The sequence below is a fragment of the Colletes latitarsis genome, chromosome 10, assembly GCF_051014445.1.
Source record: "Colletes latitarsis isolate SP2378_abdomen chromosome 10, iyColLati1, whole genome shotgun sequence".
NCBI classification, from domain to species: domain Eukaryota; kingdom Metazoa; phylum Arthropoda; class Insecta; order Hymenoptera; family Colletidae; genus Colletes; species Colletes latitarsis.
In genome coordinates this window covers 12,599,461-12,613,047 of record NC_135143.1, presented here as the reverse complement: position 1 = coordinate 12,613,047, position 13,587 = coordinate 12,599,461, and the positions used below count along the sequence as shown (strand labels likewise).

Below are 13,587 nucleotides of genomic sequence, written 5' to 3'. Positions count from 1 at the left end.
GTACCTATTGTTTCAATTCAACAAGACATTTAACACTCGTTGCTTTGTGTATTTTTCAATAAATATAATCTCAGTTTGTACCAGTTGCAATACTATTTGAAATGTGCAATTTTTCCCCCCAATGGATACTTGTGTAACAGCACTTTAGTGTAATCATTGTGTTATGGGGATTCTGGACCCAATGTACAACAAGAATTAATTTCACAATGCAAAAGAAGTCTTGGATCTTTACACTATGGAACGTTTTACACAAACTAATTGGAAAATAATACTAATCAACAGTTATGTAGGTAGCAAGTTACAGAGTTCTATTATTTCTTGTACATTCTTTGCAACAATAACTAATTATGATTTTGTTGTTATTCAGTGATGCATGAAAAGACAGAATACAATCGTCGTTTATAGAAGTTAGATGTTATTTACATATTTACAATAAGATGTGTGATAAAATATATGGCAATCATCTAGCTTTATACAAGGTGCTATAAAATACGTAATAGAACTTAAAAAGAAGTATTATCTTTTCTGGTGCTGTTGCATATTTTAAGGCATCCTGTATATTCTTGATATATCTAAAGCTACGTCCGATTTCGTTAAACGTAATCTAAAAATGTAAGGCTTTTTTTTATTATTCGTTTACAGTTATAATTTCAACAGTGCAAATCGTATGTAGTTTAAGTAATAATTCTGTACTCTCATCTTTTTTTCTTTTTACTTTATACTTTGAGGTTTCAGTAGCAAATTACCAATTCCATATTAATTGGAAACTACGTCTTACGAACCGTACTTCATCGTAATAAATCTTATAGAAATTTGTAATACTTTCTTTGTAAAATATCATATAACTTACTATTTGCTCCACTCGAACTCGTAAAGATTTGAATTCTCAGGTCGTTATTCGGAAGAGCTTGAAAAACAATTCTAGTCGCCTTCTTCACTTTCCGGGCACAAAAAATTATGAAATAAACTATTTAAGTGTTTAACCCGTCCCAAATTATATCTTGGTATTCAAATTAACGGGATTCGCGATTGGTATATGCGAAGAGAATTGAAATATAACGTCTTTTTTACGTTTTGTGATTGGTGCAGCTATAACGGAAGTTAATTGCACGAACTGCATACTTTCTGCATTTCTGATTGGTCGTGCGGATTTATATATTTGCGAGGGAAAGTAAACGTAATAACCGCCGTTGTGATTGGTGAACACATCTTTGCAACTGACCCGCTAAGAAATGTCCAATGTAATGTATTTCCTGTTTAAACTATCCGTGTTTGTGATTGGTGCATACATCCTCGCAATTGACCCGCCAAGAAATATCCGATGTAATGACTTCCTGTTCAAAGTATCCGTGTTTGTGATTGGTGCGTACATCCTTGCAATTGAACCGCCAAGAAATGTCCAATGTAACGTACTTTCTGTTCAAATTATCCGTGTTTGTGATTAGTGCATGCGTCTTTAAAGTTCGTTGCATTAAACGGTCCAAAGTAATCGTCGTGAAGTTGGCGAATGATCGTTTCTATTGGGCATAATTTTGAATCTTTTCGCGTCCTTTCAACGTCCGAACGTTCAACGTAATTTGCGCTGTAGAAATTTGCATTTTTACAAAAAGGTATCTTCTGTGTGAAATCTTTACCATTTACTACTACGCGGAAGTAAAAGTCACTGGCTACGTGGTTTTCGTTCCTTGGATTTATGCGGTAAACTTCAATGACAAAACGGGAAGCGTAATGTGGCATTGTTAACTTGTCGGAGAAGATTCCAAGAGCGGTTGCCAGATACTCAAGAGTCTTATCGTGTCCAGAATAGAGAACTATCTTTGGTTTTGCTTCGGATATTATGCGTAACATGTAAGAAACTATGCTTCTAAGTAGCCCATACGCTCTTAATAATCCGTACTTTCGACGGTTGATGCTTTTTGCCACTTGCTTTGATTCCCATTCCGTGTATGCGAACAAACCCGTTACGTGTTCCGTTTTTACACAGACACGTTGATTGTCAAAGTCCATGCAAGGCAGGGAAGCACCGTGACAAATATATGTTAATAACGCATCTTTTAAGGTATTAGGATCCATCGTTTGGGCTTGATCGGGAATTTCAAAGACTGCATTGGAAGCCTGTTTTATCAGCTCTGCCACTGCTGGATGGGATTTGAGATGTTCTGACATTTCCTGTGAAAACGTTCATTGTACGACGATCTCCCAAAATGCGTTAAAAATGTTTCTTCCAATATACTTACTTTTACGTGTTGTTTGAAGAATTTTTCAGCGGCTGGACACGCACAATCCATATTACAAAATGCGTAGCTTTGACTTTCCTGCATAGTTACTTTAGCCAAGTTTTGAAAACCATCGGTCTCCAAAAGAGTGTACAATAGGGCAACTGCGCTTTGGACTGTTCTTCGATACCTAGTGCTATAGACGACAATATCTTTATTGGATATGGTGCCATTTCCCAAATTGAGTTTATGATAATAAGCATTTCTAAGAACAATTCCAGTTTTTAAAAGTTGTCCAATGCCGAGTGTCGTCAACTGGCCAATTCGACAATCCTTAGAACTAGCAGGTAACATAGGGAAACCATGGAACGGTCCTAAGAATTGTGCCCACGATGTTCTGGAATAACTGGAGACATTTTGCAGGAAGTTTACATAGTTCTGATATAGATTTTCTAATTCTGGTGTAGAACCAAAGTCTCCACCACAATTTACTATGCTTATGTTTCGAATGTGAGCTAATGGCCCTCTGTCTCCATGTCGTATAAATACCAAAATACCACTCAATGTTAGGTTTCCATCCAATTTTCCTGTACGTAGGAAAATAGCACCGTTATTGTACTGCTTCCATAGTAGCAATTACTTAATGTTATTACAAGCGTAACACTCATAGTACCTTCAGTTTCTGCGATAATTTCATTAGGTTGGTTACAAAATCGAAATATTTTTTTAGTTTTCATATCTGCCCTTAAATTTCTAGGAAACTCCCTTATAGAAACATCATTCCCCAGGACTTTCGTTTGCATAGAACTCCTCTCCTCTACACCAATATATTTGTACATACCTATAGAGTTTAAAATATATCATTTTATTTCTTAGATAGTATAGTAATTATATTTTTAGCATTCGAAATACATAGTAGAAAAAAAATGAAACAAGCGAGATGGTATCGTAGATTGAGAACTTGTACGTGTACTTGTTCCTATGTAAATAATAAGTCGTTTAAAAAAAAATAAGGGAAAGTTATGAAATGTCAAAGGGTTCTATAGTCGTGTTTACGTACACGGCATTTAGCTTGCCGACAAAGCCGATTACACGAAATTGTGTATGCACAAGTTAATCTCATTGCCGCGTGTGTTTATCATTGACCGTTCACGGTACGATGAAACAACGTTCTGATATCTTCGGAAGTATACGTTATATGTTTAATTAATTCGATATTATTACATCTAAGATAGAAAATTAAAGATAAAACAAATTCCTCGATTTTTATGATTACAACGTTTCTGACATTTTTTGAGTAATTTTGCAGACGATTAATGGATGGATGTGCTGTGCGTCTGAAGTAATGCTGTAGAGTGGATGAAAGAAAGGAAACGAATGACACGAACGAAAGAGAATGTTAAGCAGTTTGGTCTCCAAATTACCAGCAACGAGAAGGAAGATCCAGACACTGAGGGTCACGTAGCAGTAAAATGCTCGATGCTGGTAAGATAGTCGAACCATTTCGGCCAACATATTGCAATTGTACCTGGCCGAAGCCAGGTCCTCCTGATCCGTATATCACGACCTCGATGACGACAACGAGGACGTGACCGACGACAATGACACCGAGCCAAACAAACAGAATGAACCCGGTTCAACGACTCAGCTCCAGGCTGCATCCTCTTTCTTCGGCGACTCTGTCACATAATTCTTTTGCCGTGTACCTCGAGGAATGTTGAAGAATCTTGGGAACGATATCGAGAAGGCAATTGTCTAAATTTCGTTGACTTCTGGACACCGGTTTGAACCAAAAGAGGAAGTCGGTGGGCGCTGTCGCCTGGCTATCCTCTAACATTTCTTTCACGTTCCCCAAATGTATTTTATTACCGATTAATATTTTACGTTTACTTCGCGCGTTCGTGATCGACGAACGAGATGAATTTTCCTATCAACGATTGATCGCCGGTTGCGAAAACAATACCGACGTTCTTCGTTGATATTATTTAGGGTTTGGTTGTTTTATATTTATATATTTAATTTGTAATTCGATTTTGTTACAGAAGAATGGAAATTCGTCGCAATAGATTAGTTTCGTTTTAGGTTTTAAGTTTTACTTTCAGAATCGTTGTTTTCGGTTTATGGACGATGCGTTTACAAAGAGAAAGTTTACAAGGGCCAATAAACGATCCCTGTTTAGGTTACACGTTAATATTTTTGGAAACGTTTGATTTATTTTTTTTTTTTTTCTTTTCTTTTGTTGTTACCGTTGTCAGACTTTCATGTTTCTAAATTTACATTTTTATAGCTACGAGAATAAGATCGCGTTATCGTACACCAGGTGACGATCGATGTAGTGGTTCTTCGGTCGACATGCCGATTAAATCACCCTCGCGTTCCGCACCCTTAACGATTTCATTCCTGACGTTACACCGTCGACGAAATTTCACTCGCGTCGGGACAAAAACCGGGTAGAATCAGAACCTCAACGGAACATTTTTCTCCGACTGGCAGGTAAGCAGTACTCCTTGCGACAGGAGTAGGTTATCGAAGCCCGCATGCGCAGTCCACAAATGTTCTCATTGGTCTGTCCTCGGTTTTAAATCCATTTCGATCCGCGGTTAAGAGAGGTGCGGAGAAGTTAATTCCATCTACAGGAAGTACGCGGTATTCAATAAATTGCCAAAATAATCATCGATTGCCCGAAGACCGCAAACAAAGTACCTACAGTCATCTGGACAGAAATTTTATCGTTTGAAATGTAACTAGATGGAATTTTTTCTATAAAACTTTCCGCACCTCCCCCTTACGCCTGCAGATTTTAACACAGTTAGAAACTTTGTAACCGTTTCAGACATTATTAGGCAATTAGACTGTTTACTAGGCGGTGCTTAATATTTCCAACGATTCAAGTTTGCACAGGCAATGGATAATTGTATTATTATCAGTGGAATATAGTCGTATCTCCTTGATATTCGTCTGGTAAATGTTTGTCAAACGCAGGCCTATCGTTACTGGGGTAAAAGTAGGTGACTTAGGAGCGCAGGCGCCACCGTATCTATTTCCGATTTCGGGCATGCTTGTGAATCTCGTCTTACCCATCCCTGATGCGTTCCGAATCTACCGATGAATGCAAGACTCTAAACAAATTTATTGGGTTAGGTTTAACTCGTTCGATATCGTCTTATTGCATAACCATCCCCTAGGAGAGCTACCATTATTGAAATATGTAAATTTGATAAAAGTTCAGGTCGTTTTTACAAGAAGAAGCGCGATGGCTGAGTAGAGGGAAAGTACTAGAGTGGTTTTTAAGCTTTTAATGCTTCGAGCGAAAGAGTTGTTAACGTCGAGGGACGAATCTTAGTTATGGAGTCGTTGCATATTTTGTAGTTTTCGTTTCCCCCTACAGAGGGGGCGAATAGCGTCGCGGGGGCGTTGAATTGGCAATCAGTCGGCAGACGACGTAGACGGGCCCGATTACAATTTCACGAGTCGAGCTACGCGGCGAGTAACTCGAGCTAACTGGCCTGATATGAGAGCTCGAGACTAACTGTAGTCAACTACTGACAATCTAGCCATCAGCCTTAAACGGAATATATTTACTGTTAGATACGTATATACTTATACTCCTGGTGGAGCGAGCAAGTGACGTTGGCATCCGTTCCCTTGTCGGATCCCGACGAAACCGCTTGGTACGCGATGAAAAAGGGTTTTAGTAATTGACAAACAAGTAGACTCTTGTAAGTATCGTAGAAGAAATCTCAGCCGAATGGAGCCACTGTAAGCGGCTGTGTAGGTTCACAGGTCGATCGGATCACCTCTAAAGACGATGGAAGTTCCTTTAGGATCATAGAGTTTGCAAGATAGGATTAAGGAGTTAAAAGATAGCATGCTATCTAATTATTCTTTGGAGCTATTGAAAATCTATCGTGTATTTAACGCAACTGAATGATGTACATGAGCGTTTGTACATTTAGTGTTAGATAAACCACGCGATTTGTAAAAGGCAGAAGACTGAATGGAAGACTATGTGTAAATATGAAGTAATGAGGCGTCTATGTTTATTACAGGTTTATCGAGGTCTAGGATAATGTATAAGAAAGAGGTAGAGTCACAATGGAAAATTGTTGCCTTCATTTTCCGATGTTCTATTCAGGAATGCACTTCTGAGGGTTCAAAGTGACACGTTGGAGGGATTGCACAATAATAAAGATATAGAATATCTTCGATTAAACCAGTGTTAAAGTGACGATTTCTGTCAATAAGATACCTTGAGTCGCGTGGACTTCATTAATATTCATTAAAAAATTTAATTTTATAATCACATGACGCCGTCTATCTCATTATCGTCGTCACCGGTGATGATTGCGTATCGCTGTGCTTGATCTTGCAGCCTTGGGCAAGATCATTGCCACCGCCGTCGTTGCGCCGCAGCGAAGCGATCATAGATTACACGGGCCTCTATTACGGAATGCTCTGCATTTAATTCTATTTAGAAGCGGTCTACTCAGTTGAGAAACTATTCACTTAATTAGTATTGATGGACAGACAGCTGTAGTGTGCGCATAAATACATGTGAATTGACTATGGAAGAGATTGAAATTCATTTCTAAATCTGTTGGTAATGTTGCGAGTGACACGAAAATGGTAATGGGGTTTCGAGACCCCATAAAAATGGGTCAAAAAAATATACTGGGTGAAAGATCTACCCGTATACTTCGTTTGAGACAATACTCTAGAATCTTTGATGAATCAATGAGAATCGAAACTAACCTAGCGAAGAAGGTCTATATTTATGATGACCTATGCAAGGCGGATCGCAGCCAATTTGCTAATGTTATTTAGTTTTTAATTAATAATTGCATTACCCAGCTAAGAGTGATACGATTATTAATTAAACGCTAAATAATATTACCCAGGTCTCACCACGTGGAGGTTGCTGCGAGTGGAGACCCACCCTAATTGAATCTCATCTACCCTCCATTAATAAAGAGCTTCTGTGACCAACGATCGTTGGCCGAGGAAGCAACAAACGAAAGTGCAACCAATGAAAGGTGCACAACCAACGAAGAGAGTATTTGAACTAAAACGAGAATTTCTATTCAAATAGAACCCTGCCTGATATAATAGTTAATATAGATAATGTTGGTCGAAGAAGCAATAAATGGAAGTGCAATCAACGAAGGAAGCAACCAACAAAAGAGTTTTCTGAGAAAGAATTGGTCTGTAAATGCTCATCAACAAAACAGAGTAGACCAAAATATAGCCAAACTCCTGCTTAACTATAAATCTAAATTAATTTACATCCTACCTATCTGATTATCTAACAAAATACATTAAAATATGTACTTCTTTGATGTTTTTGCCATTTGTTTCATGATGATTTTCTGAAACATAAATTAAACAATATGAAACAAAATTGTAACAATTCTTAATTCTTACTTCTGTAAATCTAAACTGCCCAGGAGTTAAAGATCGGCCACAAAACAGTTTTAAATTATTTGCAAAAAGCTAGATTCAAAAAGAAGCTCGATATTTGGGTGCCACACGAATTGCTGGATCGAATTTCCATCTGCGAAACCTTAGCCAAACGAAACGAAATCGAATGGCAACAAATTATAAAACAAAACGGTACATATTTGACCCAAGTCGGACAATCCGAACCATGTTAAATGAAGTCTTGAAATAAACGTGAAAATAATGGATCTCTTTTTCCCCAACTAAATTATTAAAACTGGAATAAATCTTGCTAGCAATGTTATTTTTTATCGCATGATTTTCGGATTTTAGCCAGAGCCACATTACCGTTTCCGTGTCATTTTCTACGTTATCGATTTGAACCGGAATACCATTTCAGCACTCGTAGTGTTCGGAATTAAGACTAAACGTTTGGATCATTAATCATTCCGAAAATGATCCAGATGTATCGGTATACATAGGATACGTTCCGATTTCAAAATTTATTTATTTGTTCCTTTTTTAAATTTACCCCATTAGATTTAACGTCACGATCGATTTACTGACTCGTCATAAGTCCAAACTCTAGGCACGTTATTCATAGAATTCATCGATGTTATTATAATTTCATATCGTGTCGTTTCCGATCGATGCAGTTACATGCAAAACGTTCCATACTCCGTCTTATCATTAGCGTAAACCAAATTGTTACATCTGCATCCGCGTTGTTTACTTCTTCCCAGTTTGTCGGCGAAACATTTCATCAGCGTTTAGTGATTTGTTGTTTGCCGAGAAAGTTACGGAACGATAGGAATTTGTGTGATTTCGAAAAGCGACGTGTCGTATGGAAGAAAATTATTGTATCCGAGTGAAAGTTGCGGTTTCGATGTCTCTGATGTCCATGACGGACTCGGTGCAGTTGACACTTGGATTTCTAATTAATTTCGCAACAAATTACGACGTGGACATCCACGGGATTTCGTCGATTTTCATTTCGATCGTATCAAAAGTAGCCGTGCTACAATGATAAATAAATTTCTGCGACAACGTCGAACTTCTGGCCTTTTTCTCACGCTACGGATCAGCGTGCGTCGATCGTAGATCCTTTTCTCGAGACGAGCAATCTCAAAGCTGTATTTTTCTCCGCATAGCCTCTCCTTGCATCTATTCTTCGAAGTCGTGAAAATCACTGCCTCGGTTGTCCGACTTTTCACAAAGTCTTCGGGGATAGATCTTCCTTCCGAGAACTCCACGGAGTACCTGCTCAGGTATAGGGTACCGGAACAACACCGATTCACGTCCTCGATACGATTGTCAGCACCTGCTAACTTCGTGGAATCCGTCCATTGTTGACGATAGAAGCTTCTTTGCGCGGGGCTCCTTTCTCACCAAATTTACTTTGTACGTAGCTCTATGTCAGAACGGGATCGATCGCTTCGAGCACCTACGCCGAGTAACATAGCTAGTATGATTCCATTCTGTTCGAGAAACACGTTTTTTTTAGGGAAGTCTAAATTAATACACGACGGAGCAAAGTAATCGTGTAATTATCTGTTTAAAATAGAATAGCAGACAATCGTGTAATATTGTATATAGTCGTTAATGACCTTAGCATTGTTCGGCAGAAGGTCCCGGCATTGTTTCGAATTGGCTGTTGTTTATCCTGCAGTGATTATCGCGGCGATTCGAAAAGCGACCTTCGCACCGCCTTAACCCCTTGCATTATTTTCGCGAGTCTGACTCGTGGTATTCATCACGAGTCAGGCTCGTTGTTTAATTTCATGTCAAACGTGAATAACACGAGCCTAAGTCGCAATCGGCATTTCCGGCCAAACATGAATATCACGAGTCGAACTCATAAATATCGATATTCCGTCGATCGACATGTGTTTCAAGTTCTGATATTCGGGCTTGTACCGATCATTCGGGCGTATGGGTTAGGCACGGCTTCTTCCGAGTTTCAGCGTAGTGCAAGGGGTTAATATTGCGACGATATAATAATTTGCTATATAGAAAATAGCATCCATGATAAATATTTTATTTTACATAGTCTCCTGTTTTGTTTTTAGAAAGATGACCGTGATCTTTTCTTCGGAGCGCTTAATAGTGTCGAAGGAGGGATGCTGGATCGGTAGGGACACCCCTCTTTTAGATTATTCTATTATACAGGGTGTTCGGCCACCTCTGAAAGAAATTTTAATGGGAGATTCTAGAGGCCAAAATAAGACGAAAATCAAGAATATCAATTTCTTGATCGAGGCTTCGTTAAAAAGTTACTAAAAAATTAAATTAAAAAATTTCAAATCATTCTGAAAAAAATATTTTTAATTGCAAGGGTCAATTATAATCATTTTTGGTCAATAGATATACCCCCGAAATCCTACGCATTTTCGAGAAAAAAATTCCTAAACAAAAATCTAATGTGAGGCCAGAAATGCTTCCTGAAATTTCATGCGAATCTTTAAACCATCATAACTTTTGAACGGATTGGACGATTTTAATGTTTGAAAAAGCAAACTACGCGTATTTTGGTGGAGAATATGTACAAATCGCAAAAATATTCGAAAAGTTGGTCCTTGACCCCGCAAAATGAGAAAAACCCCATAAAAATGGTCCAATTTTCAAACAGCCATAATTCCTGCAATAGTGAATATATTTCAATGAAACTTTTTTTTAAAGTAGAGCTCATGGGTACTTACAAAAAAGTATTAGACAACTTTTCTGTAGGGTGTCAAATAAAGTTACTGAAAATCAAAAACTTATTTTTAAGAAAAATCGACAGGGGGTAGGTGCTTAAATTTTTTGGCGAAAAAAAAAAATTTCGAATCGGTCTGAAAAAATTATTTTTAGTTGCGGGGGCCAATTACAATCATTTTTGATCAATAGATATACTCTCGAAATCCCATGCACTTTCGAGAAAAAAATTCCCTACCGAAAATATCATTTCTGGCCAGAAATCTCTGCCCGAATTTTCATGCGAATCTTTAAAACGTCATAACTTTTGAACGGATTGGACGATTTTAACGTTTAAAAAAGCAAACGACGCGTATTTTAGTGTAGAATATGTAGAAATTCTAAAAATATTCGAAAAGCTGTTCCTTGACCCCGCAAAATGAGAAAAACCCCATAAAAATGGTCCAACTTTCAAACAGCCATAATATCCTACAATAGTGAATATATTTCAATGAAACTTTTTTCTGAAGTAGAGCTCATGGGTACCTACAAAAAAGTATTGGACAACTTTTCTATAGGGTGTCAAATAAAGTTACTGAAAATCAAAAACTTATTTTTAAGAAAAATCGACAGGGGGTAGGTGCTTAAATTTTTTGGCGAAAAAAAAAAATTTCGAATCGTTCTAAAAAAGTTATTTTTATCTAGGGGGGTCAATTACAATCATTTTTGGTGGATAGACATACCCTCGAAATCCTATCCACTTTCGAGAAAAAAATTCAGGAAGGTGGACAAATTTTTCGTAGAAATTGAAAAATTTCAAATCGTTCTAAAAAAATTATTTTTAGTTGTGGGGGCCAATTACAATCATTTTTGGTGGATATACATACCTCCGAAATCCTACACACTTTTGAGAAAAATATTCTTTTTCGAAAATCTAATGTGAGGCCAGAAATGTTTCCCCAAAAGTTCGTGCGTATGTTTAAAAACTCATAATTTCTGGACGGATTGAAGGATTTTAATGATTGAAAATTCAAACAATGCGTATTAATGGTGCTCTAGAGCACTACAAAAATGGGCCAAAAAAATACATTGGATGTAAGGTCTACTCGTATCCTTGTCTGTGATGAGAATTACTATCGCGCGAACGCAGCTGTTCGCAGATTGTTGTTCTAAAGGCAGAACTTTAAACGTTACTAATTTTTTAACGAAGCCTTAATCAACAAATTAGTATTCTTGATTTTCGTCTTATTTTGGCCTCTAGAATCTCCCATTAAAATTTTTTCCCCGGGGGTGGCCGAACATCCTGTATGAAACATTGCGAGCGTGGGTCTCCATTTTCGATAAGAGCACGCGTGATAACAGAAGCGGCTAATACGTTGTAATTCGCGTATCACTACGTGTACTAGCGGAGAAATTGCTGGTAAATGACACGTTACGCGCGACAAACGCACGCGGGCTGCACGCCGCGACGAGTTTCATTAACGCTCATTAGGTTCGTTTCACTCGCAGGTTCTAGAGCTTTCATTGCGGATACGAAGATCAGATTAATATCCTCGCGATACCGCGATTAGGGGTCGCATTATCACCGACGATGACCGACGAATGAAACCTGACGATGAAAAATAGTACAACGGAGGATGAAAGCGACGTTGTTGCTGGACAAGTTATGGTTGCTAGATTGCTACTAATTTAGACGGTGTTTCGTCAGACGTTACGAGTATCTAATTCGCTAGAGATCAGGGATAAACAGGAGTCTTTGGTTATTTCTCTTATTTTTCATGAATCTTCGTCAATGAAAAATAATAATAGTATCATATCCGTACGCTTTGAAATTCGATCGGCTGGGTTTATGAATTCAGAGTCTGGGAATGCGATTTACGTTTTATCGACGCATTACTGCATTTAGAATCGTACGAACTGTATACATAACGCGTGTGTAAATCAATGTTATCGTCCATATTGATATTTTGAAAACGACACTGGCGTACGACCGGCCATGACATACTAGGAATTTTGTCATTGCGTGAAATTGATAGGGACTAGGCTCCGTTAGCTACAGCTATACATTGTTATCAACCTAATCTTGAGAATAACAATAAGAAGATAGTTATAGAAGTATAGTTTGTCCATTTTGCTTTGTGGCAACTTGCTAGACCCGAGATTGCCTGGTTCTTCGATTCGAATCAAAGTAATGGCTGGTTCGAGTGTAAATTTTTATTACAGTTTTAGGAGAATGTTGACGAGTGTCGAATCGAAGCTGACCAATCGGTTCCATAGAAAGTCCGACTGCGGTCTGGTATGCATAAACGCGAGCAAGCTGGAAAGGAAGTATCAAACTAGATAAGCGCAGCGATATTCATTACTTCCGTCTAGCGTGGATGCTGCGCGTTACATTCGTCCGTCCGCTGGGAGATTCGTGAATTGGTCCCTTTCTAATGTAATCTCGCAACTGTTCCTCCATGGAGTAGCATTCCCCAGCAATAATGTATTTTCTAGCAGCAATTCTATCATCCGTGGCTAATTCCACCCAGCATGTTTCTGCCCTTCTTGCTCTGTGATCGATTTTCAGAGATTTTAATTTTAAAAGAGAGCATTTTCGTTATAACGTTTCTCACAAAGACGGTATCAATGTCTCCTTGGCCAGTACCATTTCAAAACAGGTTTTTAAAATTGATAATTATTGACTCACCCTCGCAGTTTTCTGCGGCCGTTTTTTAAACAATTGCACTGGCTTTTCGTATGCAAAGAGAACTACGCACATCTACATTTGATTTCGTAATTATTGTTGAATCATTTCCTCCTCAGAAAGTGCGTCATTGCATTGCCAGGAGTAGGTGATAGCCGAGTAGAACAAAGTCTGGACAATACACCGAACGAATTATAATTGTCAATATGGATGGATGACACGGGTGATCCGGTGTAAATGGCATAATTGATCGTTGAAGTCTAAAAAATTTTTTTAAATTAACATCTACAGTTGCAGATAAAATTAAGTGGACAGGTAGGGGAAATAGGTATGAATTAAATTTAATCAAAGTAGTATAATTACTTTGCACTTAAGTTTTATATATTATATATCTTAATGGTACATATATTATTTAGCGAATATTTGTAATTAATATTTACATTTTTGTTGAAATGAAGTATACTTAACGAAAATGTTGGTTGATTGTCGAGAGACAAAAGTAAGTGGACACTCGTTCAAAATGTTATTACAACGCGAAAAATTGTTGAAATGTTAAAATTAAGTGCGTCATTGAAA

At 37.9% G+C, this 13,587-nt stretch overlaps 1 protein-coding gene across 1 annotated transcript; it reads right to left on the bottom strand.

The window, feature by feature from the left end:
- Nucleotides 1–282: 282 nt before the first annotated feature.
- LOC143347187 (2-phosphoxylose phosphatase 1) lies at nucleotides 283–4,764 on the bottom strand. Its single transcript, XM_076776168.1, has 4 exons — nucleotides 3,641–4,764; nucleotides 2,890–3,057; nucleotides 2,238–2,803; nucleotides 283–2,169 (listed from the first exon to the last, which is right to left on the bottom strand). Exons 1-4 carry the CDS (start codon nucleotides 3,729–3,731, stop codon nucleotides 1,426–1,428), a joined length of 1,569 nt encoding a protein of 522 aa, XP_076632283.1. The 5' UTR covers nucleotides 3,732–4,764; the 3' UTR covers nucleotides 283–1,425.
- Between the last annotated feature and the right edge of the window lie 8,823 nt (nucleotides 4,765–13,587).

Bases quoted from the DNA above. Each gene is read 5' to 3' on its own strand.
- LOC143347187 (XM_076776168.1), bottom strand. From the start codon at position 3,731: ATGTTGGCCGAAATGGTTCGACTATCTTACCAGCATCGAGCATTTTAC. The intron at 2,804-2,889 runs GTACTATGAGTG...TCCTACGTACAG, and splicing joins AATTATCGCAGAAACTGAAG to GAAAATTGGATGGAAACCTA. The intron at 2,170-2,237 runs GTAAGTATATTG...ACGTTTTCACAG, and splicing joins TCTTCAAACAACACGTAAAA to GAAATGTCAGAACATCTCAA.